Source organism: Meleagris gallopavo, chromosome 2, assembly GCF_000146605.3.
Source record: "Meleagris gallopavo isolate NT-WF06-2002-E0010 breed Aviagen turkey brand Nicholas breeding stock chromosome 2, Turkey_5.1, whole genome shotgun sequence".
In the NCBI taxonomy this organism is placed as follows: domain Eukaryota; kingdom Metazoa; phylum Chordata; class Aves; order Galliformes; family Phasianidae; genus Meleagris; species Meleagris gallopavo.
The window spans coordinates 36,849,675-36,864,932 of record NC_015012.2 but is presented as its reverse complement, the minus strand read 5'-3'; the positions used below and the strand labels follow the sequence as shown (position 1 = coordinate 36,864,932).

Sequence of the window (15,258 nt, the reverse complement as noted above, 5' to 3'; positions counted from 1 at the left end):
CATTTAACTCACAAAATGCTTGTCAGCACACGTAATGTCTTCATTAAAAAGAAAACCCAAGCATTTAAGTTCTACCGGTTACACACCCACCTCTTCAGGACATGTCATATAAAACTAAAATGATGTGATAGAGACAGACATGTTACCTGCAAGTGTTTCATGGAAACAGTTTCAAGTTGAATTTATAATTCAGAAACTTCTAAAACATGCATTTGTATCAATTCTGATTCACTACGGGAAGTCTAGTCATACAGATAAACAGCAGTAGTGGAATGTAAGTTCACAGCACAAAGGCAAGAATTAAAATAAATCTATGTTCAAAATCACATCAAAAGAGTAAAACACATCCATATCAGTTGTTGAATATCAATAGATACAACCAGACTATACAACTTCGACCAATTTTTTTAGTACAACATAAAATTTTGAGCATTGACTTACAGACAAGCTACTGATAAGTATCTCTGGAGATAATCGCTTCTAGATCACAATAATAAATGTCAAAAGACAATCCAACAATTTCAGAGCAAGAATCACATAAACTAGCATAACCAATACAGAACAGTTCCTGTAACACTCAGCATAAGAATAGTCAGCTTCACTTCTGGGGGAATCCAATTACACTTGCAGTGAAAAATCTAACCTATCTGCATCTGTAAAATGTCTCTGATCATCATCCTGTTTTTGTACGTCTTAAAATGACAACTAAGCTTGGCCACGTCAAAAACTGCTTTGCATATTCCGAAATTCACATTTACCTCCATCCTTCGTTTCACTGTCAGGGTTACTTTCGCTGTCTGCTTCATATCCTTCTTCTTCAGCAAAAAGTTTAAGGCTACAGCACTGTGACTCGTCAGCTTCCTCAGGTATATCTCCAGGCTGTGTCATTGACTCCTTTTCAATGTACTGGGTCTGTAAAACGCAAATTCACCACCTTGGTTCAGAAAAACAAATAGTTTTGAACTTCCAGAACCTTTTTCCATGCCCACTGGGGAAAGAAACAAACTCATCACATACTTCCAGGAAACTCGAGACTCTTTTTAAGGATGTTGCACTTCTACATAGAAAATTAACTGTGCAAAAATGGATTTTTGTTACTAACTACCCAAATACAGTTTTGGTGAAACAGGTGATCAACACATTACGAAAAACTGTTTCCAAAAATTACCACTGTAATAATTTTGACATCTGCTTTTATGTCAAGACATATCTGCAGTCTCGAAGGTCTGTGAATATCCACTTTGAGTTCTGCCACTACCTACATAAAACAGAAGAACAAGAACTTCCAACTGCAGGTATTTCCATAAAGCATAATATGGCTTGCTCTTTCTTAGAGTGACTCATTTCAGAGCAGCAAGTAGAGAGCATACGAATATGCGTCATTCACCTTGACACTTGCATATGAGAATCAGAGAATTCATTTTCAACAGCTGTAAGATTTAAATCTGCTGGATTCTTATTTAGTTTAAAAAAAAAAAAACAGATCTGAACAAAACCTTGATCTAGCAAACCTCACAGAATTAGATTTGTTTAGTCAGTGTTTCATACCTTCTCTATTTTCTCTTCAGAATGATCCAGGTCAGTAGAAAAAGTGCCCAATGCAACACGTAGCAGTGAATCAAACAGAGGCTTCGCCAAGTCAGTTTCTAGCAGTTTTGACTGAGCAAGTTGTTCTCGTATTTGTAGTAAGATATCATCCACACAAATATTCTAGAGTTTGTAAGATAAACATTTTGATTTATTATTGTTTTGGCTAGAATAGACCAGTACTTCAATTTAACAACTGCCTCTTCCACTTATACTAATCAGTCTTCCCAGCTAGAACTATCAGACTTCACTGAGTCTCCTACAACAACAGACTTAGTTTGCCATGACAAGCATTTTGTGGCTTAAACAATCTGCACGCTGAAAAAAATCTAAGCAACTTACCATTACTCTAAAATTACATGTGAAAGCACTCTTTCAAAACAAACCAACAACAACAAACATGCTTCTGAAACAGTTGGAAGTAGAGTGCATTCAGACCACACCATGTTACTCAAGAGGTTAAAAGGATAGAGGGTGATAAGTCCAACTTCACAAAAATAGCAAGTGGCTCTAAATTGCAGTTCTCATATATACTATGACAGCAGGAGATAGGTAAGGTGCTAAAAAAAACCTCAGGATGATAATTAAAATAATAAACCATAGCAAAGGAGTCTTCCATGAATCAATAATTTTGATGGAATCCTGAATTAGTTCACCTCTAAAGCTTAGATAATAGTTTTTTTCAGGTGCTCCTTAAATATTGCTGTCGTTTAACACCCCTCTCTCCTCAAGCACCATCCTCTGCTCACCATTTTCACACTGTTTTACTTAACATGCAAGTCACTGTGTACAACTTGTATCTTGCCTACACGACTCTTAGACTCTCTTAGCTCTGCCTCACATTCTCCAGTGAGCATCTTTGCAGAAGTGTCTACCACCATTCAACACTCATCAGTTCAAACACAGAGCACATGACTGGACAAAGAAACTACACAGGAAAAAAAGGTACTCAACTAGGAAAAAAAAAAAAGCAGTCATGCCCAGCCTGAAATAAATAGTAGTCAGCATCCACCACTGCATTTGTAGGCAGAGGAAAACGCCCTCCCACAAGTCAGGACTATTTTAGGTCAAAGAGAAAAAAAAAAAAATCTTTATCTGTTAGGATCATAGTCCTAGCACAGTTCTTGGACTGAAGATACATTAACCCAAGACACGTTAAATCAGAAAAGAGCATATGATGTTTTTGCCTTATCCATATCAACCATGCTAGCTCAAGTGGTAACAGAGAGATGAATAAATTGGAAGCAATAAAAAAACCAAACAGGGTAAACATCTCATTCAAGCTGGATTACTCTGCCATTCCACAAGGTTCCTCCAGCCACTGAGAAGCAGAGAGTCGGCATGAACAGGGATCCAGTCCAAAAGGATGCAAGAAATGTCTTAGAAGACAAACAAGGTATTACAGGATCCTAACCAGTACAGGCAATGAGCAGGCACGTGGAAAGTTGCCTCCTCAGAAAAAGCAACTGCAGTCTGTCCATCTGCCTACTCCTATTCCTTCATGCCTGCTGACCACTACCACCATCATCTAGATATATTGCTTTCTGTCATGTGTAAGGCATGCAGTTAAATATGCACCATAACAACAAACTTTCTTTAAACTCCAAAAAAAAAAAAAACACCAACAACAACAATAAAACCCCTTCAGATGGGTGACTGTTAAGATAATGTTGTACGTAACAAATACAATTAAAGTAAGCTAAGGGAAGTTGTGCATTACCTGATGAAACATCTCTACTTCCATCTTCTGCTGTGTGGTGCTTGCACTGTGTAGACATATCATCAGCAAAGCTTCTAGAAGTCTGATGCCCTGAAGTGCCCATTCAGTTTCTTCTCTTACAGAAGGCTTACTCTTTTCCAAATTTGCAACTGAAGCATGTTCCCTACTTGCAGAACTGTCGCAGGAGACACATTCAGACACCAGCTGTTCTGCAACAGCAAGACTGTCAGAACTACTGAGCTCTGATTGTGCGACTTCTCTGCTTTCAGGGAAATGAACAGAGGCATCTTTGAGATGTTCAGCACGAGCACTTCCATGTGAACTTTTGCTTTCACTCAATGTTCTCTCCCTTTTTTCTTGTTCTTTCTCCTTATTTTCCACAAGCTTCTGAATTATGAGAATTAGCAGTCTATGGCATGCTTCAAAACCTCCAAGTCTATGGAACTGTCTCTGGAAAACTGAACTATACAAATAGATGCAACGACACATGGACCAAATATCAGCAGCTCTGTGAATATGTTCCAGAGAGGGCAAAGTAAGGCTTTCCACTGACAGACATGGTAATTTATGGCCTAATGGCTCACTAGCTGTACTATCATATCCTGATGTATCTTCAGAGTCATTAGCTGAATCCAGATCACCGTCTGCTTCTTTACTTACACACAAAAATGCAACGCAGAGAAACAGGTTTATTGTGTTAACATGAACGTCTTGACTCTCAAACTTTTTCTTTTTGGGTAAGCCTCTTTAAGGCCTGCATAAAACTTGCTCAGGCTTTGAGGAATTTCTGAAGCAGTGTGCTGGCTACAAAGAGAAGCAGGCAAATCAGATGCAGACTCCTTGTGCTCATCGTTGAAGTCTTCTAGCTCTGGCACTGCTTGATCTTTCTGCTGCTCACCAAGGCAGAGTATCAAAGTCTCTAACACTTTCAAAGAATAGCTTCTTAAAGTATCTAGGTAGTTTAACTCAGTCATTTGATTCACTCCATTACAACTCAGAAATAAGTCTCTAATCACCCTGTAAGAGAAAGCATACAGAGTTTCCTTACAAATCAACAATGAATTCATTATCTCGTAAGATTTTCTGAGACATGCATAAAATGTGACATCTAAAAATAATCCTGTTCCACACACCCGAGTGACACCAAGACCAAATCATGTTTACATTAAGTGAACATATCATGAAATGCAAGCATTGCACTTCGTGTATGTAAGGTGGGCTAGAGAGGGGCTCATCTGCAATACTTCAGAATCTCTAAGCATCATCCATCTAGAAGAAAATTTAACTTTTAGTTAAGCTATGATGTAGGGAATCAACTTATCAACATCAACACAAACTTATGTAGGGTTGACCTTGGTTAATCACTAATACAGACCACAACAAGGTTTATGATGTTCAAAGCATTAAAGTGTTCAGCTCTATAACATCTGCTCTGCAACAGTACTTCCAGGCAACTTTTTATTAACACTTGGAGCTAGTCAGACTTCAAGTCTATGACTAGGTTGGAAATAGACTGCTTCTCAAATAAACATGAAGTCTTAAGACTTTTACTTGCTATGTCTTTAACAGTTTTAAGAAAAGACTGCTAAACAGTATCTGAAACATTTCAAGCACAACTTCATGCAACTGTTATTGCCAAAGGTGGTTTTTTCTTTTATATTGGCACACTTCCAAGGATATTTTCTACATTCTTTCTACTGCCCATGTATTACATTGAGTTCATATAGAATTTGGGGTAAGGATCTGTAAGTTTCTTAATGTACTGTCGGCTTACAGATATTCACCTTCCCTACCTTCCAACTTCATTCCCATATCTACTAAATTCACTTCATCAGGACTCCAACAGAAAAGATCAGAATCCTTCATAGAAGAAAGGATGCATTCATATTCTTAATAAAATATATGAAATTTTATTCAGAAGCTACGAGTGCAGAACGAATAGAAAATTTTCTACTTCATGTCTTAGAAGCTTGTTTTCTCTTTTTAAAAAAAAAATTAAATGATTCACAAATTTTATAGGTATTAGGAGAAGGGAAACAGACCAGAAAATTTAGGAGAAATTCTCACTGAGTGAAATGAGAACCTGTTCAACGCTGACTCACTTTAGCATGAAGAATTAAGAGGCAAAGAACGTACCACATTAGACACAGATCTTGTTCTTACACACTTTGTTTTGACTTGTTCAAGGCCCCATAACTTTCTGCAGCTTATGAATCTAACAGAAAGTCTTCTGTTATTTATCTTGACATCCTCTCTGAGATATCCCAGTGCAAAATACAGTCCAAACAATGTTTATGTTCTAATCAGTGACAAACAGATAGAACTCTATACTACGTAATTACTGTGTTTTCCACTAATAAGCAGAAAATCTACCAACCTGGATTTAAGCAACGCAGGAAGTGTCTGCAAGTAAATCTGAAGTACTTCGTAAGGCAAGCACTGGCTATGGTAACTGCTTGTGTGTTTATCAGTTGTAGTTAGTCCCAGTTGTTGAGCGTGGCAAGCTAGCTCAACCCCCTTCTGAAGCACTGGATTATAAACACAATGATATAGTTTCCACTGGACCACTGCATTTCCCTTTTGAATTAAGTGGCAAATATGGCTTGCAACCTGCATGCCGCGTAGTTTGTCTTCTTCAAAAACAACATTCTGATAAGCCTCCAATGCATCCCATCTCAGCAACACATCTTCAGATCCACTGCTAGGCAGAATTCCCTGAACTCTGCAGGAGGAACTAGATGCAACACCAGCATCATTAGAGTTGCCCTGCAAGGCATCTTCCAACTGCAAAAGCTGATCACAGTCAACAGTACATATATTGCATGATGCCTGTATAATTCTTGGAGAAGCTTCTGCTCCACCCAGCTGATCCAGTATAAACTTGTTAAGGATGTTCAGTATGTGCTGTTGGAAGTTTTTTAATATTGGTAACTTGGAAGCACGAAGCAATGGAACAATCACAGATTTTGGGTCCATACAACAGCATATTCCTACATTATGTATACCTGAGAGAATTTGAAAACAAGTACTGCTCAGAGAAACTTGCTGCAACAAGTGCAAACACTGGTGTGCACAAACAGCAATGCAACAGCATCTGTCAGGATAATTAACTTCTCCATCAGTTGTCTCAAAGGGATTTCTGGAAGCTTGGTTTTTAAATGCAGATACAGAGAGCCCAGAGAGATCTCTGTGGTGATGCATGAAGTAAGAGTACTCACATCGTCTATGCCGCTTTCTTGTACACACTGACTGATGGAGCTGCTCTGATTTCACTTTTTTGACAGTGCTGATTATTTTCATGATGCTGTTTATAAGGGATTTCAGATGCTCTGGAGCTTCCCCAGTTACTCCCTCATTCTTCGTACACAGCCATTCCATTTGGAGTACTGTTACTTCAAACAGCTTAAAACCTTGATGCTGTATGAACTCATGAACGAGATCTATTGCTTGGCTAAAGTAGAACGGATTAGAGGCTGCACTCTGCAGGCAGCGGATCAAAATCTGCAAGACTCCTTCTATAACTTCAGGTAGAAGCAAGGCTCTGTGACGGTATCTAGATAATTCAAAGTCATCCTGAACAAGCTGCTGTAGTGTTTTCTTATACTCTGGAGCAAAAGGATGAGGCTGCTTTTCCAAGCAAATTCTGATTTTTAATGCTGCTTTAAGCAAGTCTGTCACATTTCTTCTCAAGTTGTCAGGCATTGTTTCTGTACTGCTTATATCTAAAGACATAAGATGCAGAACTGTACGAAACAGCATCCTTTGCACCAGAGCCACAGGTTCTTCAGTCCACCCTGTAGAAACCACTTCATTTTCTGTGTTACTACTCAGATTACAGTCTCCAAATCCTGACAAGTACTCAGTTAGCGTGGGCACCACAGAAGCTGAAAGAGCAGAACTGTGATTCAAAGTAATATCAAATCCACACACCTTCTCTAGCAGCGACAATAACACATGGCATAAGTCAAAAGGAGAGTTATCCACGTTGCTTTCAGCAACTCCTGCAACCGGTTCATTCAAAATCTCTGGATTTAGCTCATGCGCTGGAATAATTTGGCTGGAATTTTCTAGACTAGGGACATCAGAATTAGGATTTGGTACCACTTCAGTAGATAAGAAATCACTTCTACCTACAAGGTAGCTGTCTCTAGCTGGGTATGTTAAAAAAGGCTGCAGGAACTGGGAACGTCTGTGTCTCATTGTTACAGTGCTCTTGTCATCAGAATTGCCTTCTGAATCCGAAGTGGACAGCTGAGATCTTCTTGCGTCTCGCACAGAGTAACGATGGGTGGTTTTGCGCATACGCCCACTTTTTCGAGATCGAGGATGTAGCTGTGCAGAAGCCTGAAGAGATGAACGAGTGCTCCGATCTAATCCCATTTTTTCCTGAGTGGATTTCACACTTGAATTGCTCTCTTTGGTCAGGCAAACATCTACTGTAAATGGTATATCGAAACCTGTTGCAAAAGGAAGACAAAGGAACATTAAAAGAACACTCAGAAACAATACGTTAAAAAAACAAAAATAGGAAAAATACTTGAATTTTACTTCAAGTGTGAGTAGTATCATAACATGCCGTGTTATTGCACATTTGACATTTATAACATAAAAAGTTGTTAACAATTCATGTTCAGGAACCACAGTGGCTTTCCTTTAAATCCTAGACAGCTGAAATATTACGGATAGATAAACTGTGCTAGCATTTTACTTGTAGGCACAGCTATTCCATCCTCTTAATAAAATAAGATTACATCAGATGAAAGGATTTCTTCAAGGAAAGGAAAGTTTAGTTTGAAAAAAATCTTTTGGCCTGTTACAGCCACTGGTTATAATCTACTTTGGTGAAGCTAGATAAACCAATATAGTAGCAGTAAAATATCAGTCAGCAGCACTCGAACTCCAGGATCTACTCTATTACTTAGCTGTGGAAGCAGTTCTAGGCAGCAACAAAAACATTACCTATTTTCTGCCCATCATTTGAAATATTCATAGCAAGCACTGCCAAACAACTCCAACCCACAACAAGTAAAAGAAAAACTGAACTCTAAAGGGAGTGAGAATATGTCTTCAGCTTTATGATTGAACATTGCTTTATGCAACTCACATGCTATAGGAGCTGAGTGCCTTAACTCACAGCATAAAGATATGATTACAGACTATTGGAAGTAATAGGAAAAAATCTTCAAGTACAGAGTAGATCTTTAAGTACACAGGTCTTAATCATTCCAGTTTTAATTGTTCCAAATCCAAGAAGCAGACATATGTTGTGGACTTCCAGCAACAATCAGGGCCAAGAGGAAGATTGAAATGAGTAACCCTTAATTTTAAGATGTAGAACTTTCCCAGAAAAGCCAAGATGAAACATCTTTCAACCAGGCAGCATAAAAGTTTGGAATATGAAATCTAAATCTTATTCAATAGGCAAGAAATTTTTTGAGGAATGAAATACAATATTTCCACTTGACTTGCATTGGTCAACTCAGACTACAAACAGTCAAAAAAGCAGATGGAAAAAAAGTTTGTGCTTTTGGATGAAGTCCACCGTGACTTTTAATCAGTAGCAGAAAAGTACCTGTATGCTTTGTGCATAAGAATAACCCAGCAAACAATGGAAGCGTTCACCATCCACTATGTTCAGTACTCAGAGAAAGTAGAGATAGTCAACAATAATGCACCATTCAACCCCTAAAAAAAAAAATCCCAAAGCACACAATACAGACATAAACCATAAATTGAAAGAAAAGATACTTTTGTGAGCAAGCACAATCATTCCTTGCTGTTTCATAGTCATAGTTGCAATGCCTGTGGAACAGCTGCTTTGGAGGCAGGAAGTTAACTATGAGTATCTTATCAAATAAAGGGTATCTCCTGAACGGGAAGAAAGCAAGCTAGCTAATACAGATGGGTTAAGACATTTTATTTTAGATCAAGGAAAACAAGCTCTCTGTGCAAAATTGATTTATATCATGTTTACTGCTTCAGTACCACAAGCTAGAAGTTTGTAGTAGGTGCAAACCACATTATGCAAAGTGTAAAACCAGCACATCTTAAAACCTCTCTAAACAGCAGCATTTTAAACTACCACTGGAAAAGTCACTAGGCTATCATAGGGCAAAATATTTAATTCAATCATGCTTCCGGGAACATGGAAGAAAGATGCAAGCAGGGTAGTTGTTTACATAAAGTATTATGAAACTGGCATTCTAAATGCTATACAACTCTGAACATCAACAAAATCCTTAGATTTACAGGGCTTTAAAATGGCAAAGAACTCTGGGAAAGCTTCAAGGGAGAATCCTTCAGAATTCTTTCAAACATACAAGTAACTTGTCTCATCCTCTGTTTTATCTTCTAATAAAGAAAAACACAGAAGCTCCCCTCCCCCCAAAAAGCTATTGTCACTTCATAGTTCACTTCTTGCACAGTTTATCTTGTATCATCTCTTTAATCTCTTGATTTTGTATCATACTTTCCACTCCTTTGATTTAAACAACTTTTTTGGCAATTGAATCCTTGTGATTTAGTTTTTCTGTTCATATATCAGTTTTTCCTGACACGGAACATCCAAGATGCACTCTGATTCTGTTCACAGTCATCGAGTATTATTCCATTTTCAAAGCCTACATCTGTGATATTCATTCTACCTTCACACTCTGTTACTTGTTTAGTTTTTAAGCCTCTCTTCTATCATTTCTTTCATTTCAGAAAATCTTCAATTTTAGAAGAAAAAAAAGTCTCACTCCATCTCTGACCAGTTTAAAGCATCCTGTTGTAGATTTTTTTTTAATTAACCATTAAGTCTTTCCTCCTCCTACCCACCATGAAACACCACATATTACAAAATCGTGCACTTTCAAACTCCTTTCCAGTCTTTCCCATATCACCTGAAAAGCAAAAAACCAACCCGACAACAAAAAATGATCTCACCACACAGTTCAGATACACTGTAATGTGAGCATCATCTTGTACATAAACCAAGAGCCTTGACTTTCTCTGTACAATTTTCCTTGTATGTTGATAGAGCACTGGTATTTTTATATTTTATTACTTTGTAGAATTACCACTTTCATTCTGTACTAAGAGGCTGTGGACAATGGACACAGACACAATGGACTTCTGTTCTTTAGCTGGCCATACTAGAATACAAATACAATGCAATGACAATTTCTAGATCCTTAATTCTGTAAGTAATAAATCTTACCTACTGCTTTTTCTTCTTGGACAGGGATTTTCCAGACCAGTGGCAGAAGTGACAGAAGGAGGGTCAGAAGCTCTTCCCGACATGTCAACTCCTGTGTTCAGAAGGGAAAAAAAACAATCTTTTGTAATTCTCCCCTCCCCCTCCCCAACATAGATGAATCCTCCGGCTTATTTTAATAAGCAATAAACATTCAGTTCCCTGTGTCTTCTTGCTGTTCTATGCAGAACTGGTAAGACAACCTAGTTGCAAAGAATGGTATAATCATTAACTGGAGCCAATCAGAAAGCTTTTGAAGTATTTATTAAACTTTTTCAACCCTTCATATAAAAATCTCTTCAAATCCTTTTTGTTGAACAAATTCCTCACCCACCACATAAGAAAACAAGGAAGTTAAAGTTGAAAGCAAATAATATAAGAAGGTGGAAAATTCCAACAATTTACTGGTTGCTATACATCACTATCAGTATGGTTTCAGTGCTAAAAACAAAAACAAACAAAAAAACAAGAAATTTTATCCCCAACCCCCAATTCAGAAACACAAAAACCTGACCTGAGGATTTTTGTAGCTGACATCATTCAGTGACACGCAGCCTAAGCAAGAACTTTTCCCAAATATTCAAGATAGCAAATAAATTAAGGTGTGTGAAGATAAGCAACAATTTTGCTAAGAAGCTGCAACATTATGTTAAGAAGCTTACAAACCTGCTTTTAACTGAAGATCAGAATTTACTGAGTGCCTTGAAATGTTTGCATACACTCTTACCTACTGAGATTTGAGATTCAGAGTCCTTAAAAAGGCATTTGCAAATGTTAAGAGGTAGAATAAAGTGAAAAACCTACTGTTAACTTCACAAGCCACCTATTTAGAGATAATCTACTTGAAATATTTAAGTATTCTGTGCATGTTTCTTATTAAAATTTAAGAAATTAAGATACTGAGCCAAATGACTCAGTAAGTAAAACTGATTATGGATGACAAAGCAGCATCAACTTCTTTTTGTTCAGAGAGGTGGTGGAAGCCCTGTCCCTGAAGACATTCAAGGCCAGACTGGACCAGGCTCTGAGCAACCTGACTTAGCTGTAGGTGTCCCTGTTCATTGCAGGGGAGTTGGACTAGAACATCTTTAAGGGTCCCTTCCAACTCAAGCAATTTGTTGATTCTGCTTATGTACACAAACACATTTCTTCATGCCAGTGAATTCACTTGGTTTGGTTCAAAAGATCACCTTAACACTGATATGTCACCTGATCATTCATTAAAAAAAACAAAACTACTTCCTCTCAGCCTTTGAATAAAACCAGCATACAAAAGTTAGGTCTGCACATTCGAAAGATTGAACCAGAAATGCATCATAACCATCAAGAACCTCACTACAAATTATTAGGTTGATAATGAAATTTCAATTAGATGTGGTTTCACAAATTCACTTGTATTTGTTTTATCTTTTCCATTTTGGGATGGAAAGGAGAGATCTAGTAAATTGTACAACAAATTAAAATAAAAATTGAAAGAACAAAGCAAATACATTTAAACCCAGTTTATTGAAAAGTCAAGTCTTAAAGTTTTGGAACCTTTTCTAGAAATAATACTGCCAAAAATGGATGGAATTCCATGTATGATGGTAATTAGAAGGACCGAAAGATTATTATTATTATTGTTTTTAACACTACAGCTCCACCACAACGTAGAACAAACTCAAATATCCATCTCCCATTCACATCACAATCAGTGAGAAACAGTCGCTCACAGAATTGCATTTATCTTCCTACCAAGTGTTTTGTTGAAAGATGTATGCTTTTCTTTTTCTTTTTAAACAAATTGGAAAGGTGGACATTTTGACTTTATTGCTTTAAAGTAACAAATGCTGGTTTTCACTACAGGTTAAGCAAGCAGACTCATTTCTCTCAAAAATTCTACCCTACTGCCTTTCTACCCAGCTGCTGAATTCAAGATTCACACAGCTTAACTAGATGGAAGTTTAATAAGCATCAGCTGGCAAACAGGTATATGGTTAGCTATTTTTTTCTTTTTTGTGCTTGCAGAAGGACAGAACGCAACAGTCAAGGTTCAGCACAAAAGAAAACTTATAACCAGGTAAGAAAAACTATTACCTGATCAATATTAGAGTTGAGTGTGGTAAGCAAAATAAACCCACGGCCTTGAACTAAGTACTGTCCCAGGGCAGCCATATGAGTTTCTTCCTCTTCATCTTCCTTGGCTTCTGCCCTCTGGACCACTGCATTGCACAGTCTGTTGACATCCGTCAAGAACTCCCGTGCCAGTGAGTTACTGGCACTGCTCATGTCTGAGCTGTAAGTAGAAAGCATGGAAAGTAAATTCAACAGAAAATACATTTCTTAAGGAAAAAAAGAAAAAAACAAGGGAGAGAAGGTCATTCCTTCCAAATGCCTCCTCTCTGAAGCATGGAGGATGCGTAGGACTGAGGAATCAATATACTAACATATGATGGAGGGGAACAGAAAAGAAGCTTATTACAGTGAGACTTCAGCTAACAGCCAGTGATCCCAAACATTCATTTTATAAACCCGTTAGATAAGTCTAGGACACACAGCAGTCCTTCACATTGCAAACATGAAAGTTAATGATTTTGTTCTTAACTTAAACCAAAAATGTGATCTTCAATCTTCATCTGCTTTTGAAAGACAGCAAAGGTAGTAATTAAACAGCACTGCATAGGGAATGCAGTCAAATATTTTCCAGTCAAATGCATTCCGCGTTGAGTGTTCCAACAGTATACAGATTGTTTCAAGGGAGCAAAAGTCCCAAGGAATGGAGATAAAAATTGGACTTCTGTAAACATAATACTTTTGATTTATTCTTCCTCCTCTCCCGCAAGCACTTCCTTTAAAATAAGATTAACTGAGTGGGTGGCAGTCACTATCATGTACTTAATTCAAGACATTTATTCTGATGCACATTCTCAGGAGAAAACACTAAAAGCACTGCCACTGACCCCAAACTAATTTTATTTTAGATAATACACACAAGGCACCCATACATTTGGTATATTCACTATTACTAAGTAATGGTTAAGGTTCTCTTATATGACAAATGTTCTCATCAGTCAGCACTAGCACGTGCTGAAAAGTTCAAAAAACAAGAAGCCAAAAGAAATGCGAGGCAGCTGTAAAAAAACTGATCAAGGGGGTCACTGGTGAAGGCAGAACAGAAGCAAGAGTATTTAATCCACAGAAAACTCATTTAATGAATACTACAGCATGTTTAACTTCTTTTATTCCTGAATAAGCAACTCAAGTGAAATCTTCAAAACTCAAATATTTTCATCATGTCCAAGCCCAGAACTGTAAGAAAGAACAAGTTTGTTAGTGCTGGTGGTGAAAAAGCTCCTTTTAGTGGCAAGGCTAAATACTTCATATATCATGACATTCTCTGAAGTAACAGAAAGACTCTTACCAGAATTACTTTGCCAGCTTAATACATTTAGCTTCAAATTGGAAGGAAAAGGAGATACACCCAGGAAACGTCACTCCCAGTTCACCTGTTTAGAAAAAGTGAAAACACATGCTGTTTAATATGCAATTTTTTAAACAATTCATTCTGTTCTTCTTGTTATGACTATGTCCACAAAATCCTATTACAGAGGAAGTAACTGGTGACAGATGGTAAGTCAACATAATAGAGTTAACTAGTTTTTAAAATGTAAGATGAACGAGGTATGCAAGTTTCAGCATCTCCTTTTAGAAAAAATACAAATTCTTCAGTGCTGAGTATCTGCATACATAACACTTCGCGCACCTGCAGTCTGGGACAAGCAAAGGATATTAGGAGAAACTAAATTACGCATTTGTATCAGCACCTGACTGCGCTTCAGTCCTGTCCCTTTGTTTTACCCTGGCAAACAACCAACCTTTATCACTTTAAGCACTTGGGAAGCTGTAATTAATAAAATTGTAATGTAACAGTGCCTGCTTTGCTCTTCATCTCCAGAGAGCACACTGAAGCAGTGTCGAGTTCTTTTCTCTCTCTCTCATGCCTCTAAGCCACTCCAGTACTAACAGAGGATCCAAACAGGCAACAAATCAGTGTTCTTCAGCATACCTCACACTTCCCAAGTTTTGAGCTGTAATTAGTAGCGAAGAAAAGACCAAGAGGGAGAATCTCCTAATTCACTCCAGAAGGAGCAGAAATAGCAAGTCCATTACCCCCAAGCAAATGGAACACGTAAATGTGTCAACACAACACATACAGCAGCCTTGTTTCTGTGAACTCTGTGTGAAGGGCAAATATCATCTCCACGACGACACAAGGAAAATTACTGCTATAGAGAATAAGCATTCATACAGCCCCAACATGCAGTATTCTTTGCTGTAAGCTAAGCTCTCAAAGGATTTAATTTTTTCTATTTGAAAACTTGGAGTTACTAGTTAGTAAGCTTTCTCCACCCATCTTCAGAGTGGATTCAGCCTATGGAAAAAACAACAAAAAAAAAATAATCTTTCTTAAATATTTTCACTTAAGCAAGACTGAAAATCTCCTTAAATATACTTAAAACTCATTAGAGTATGGATTCCTCTGACTGGTTAAATATTTTCTCCGCTGCCTCCTAAAAGAAATACCAGTAATTACAGAGGCAGAGTTTATTACTACAATCTCTCAACATGTGCTGCCACTGTTCCCAAATCCTGTTCAAGGGCTAATTATTTTGCCATTCTATGGTACCAGAACTCCTTATCTACCTCCTTCATAGTTAACATTTTCATATATATA

At 37.6% G+C, this 15,258-nt stretch overlaps 1 protein-coding gene across 1 annotated transcript in view; it reads right to left on the bottom strand.

Moving 5' to 3' along the window:
• The window catches only part of LYST (lysosomal trafficking regulator), a 75,976-nt gene that overhangs the window by 48,020 nt on the left and 12,698 nt on the right, over positions 1–15,258 (bottom strand). Inside the window, 8 exon segments of the mRNA XM_019612808.2 lie at positions 759–912; positions 1,549–1,710; positions 3,308–4,035; positions 4,038–4,324; positions 5,685–7,764; positions 10,509–10,599; positions 12,621–12,819; positions 13,945–14,029. Of these exon segments, the coding sequence (XP_019468353.1) occupies positions 759–912; positions 1,549–1,710; positions 3,308–4,035; positions 4,038–4,324; positions 5,685–7,764; positions 10,509–10,599; positions 12,621–12,812 (3,694 nt within the window). The 5' untranslated portion in view covers positions 12,813–12,819; positions 13,945–14,029.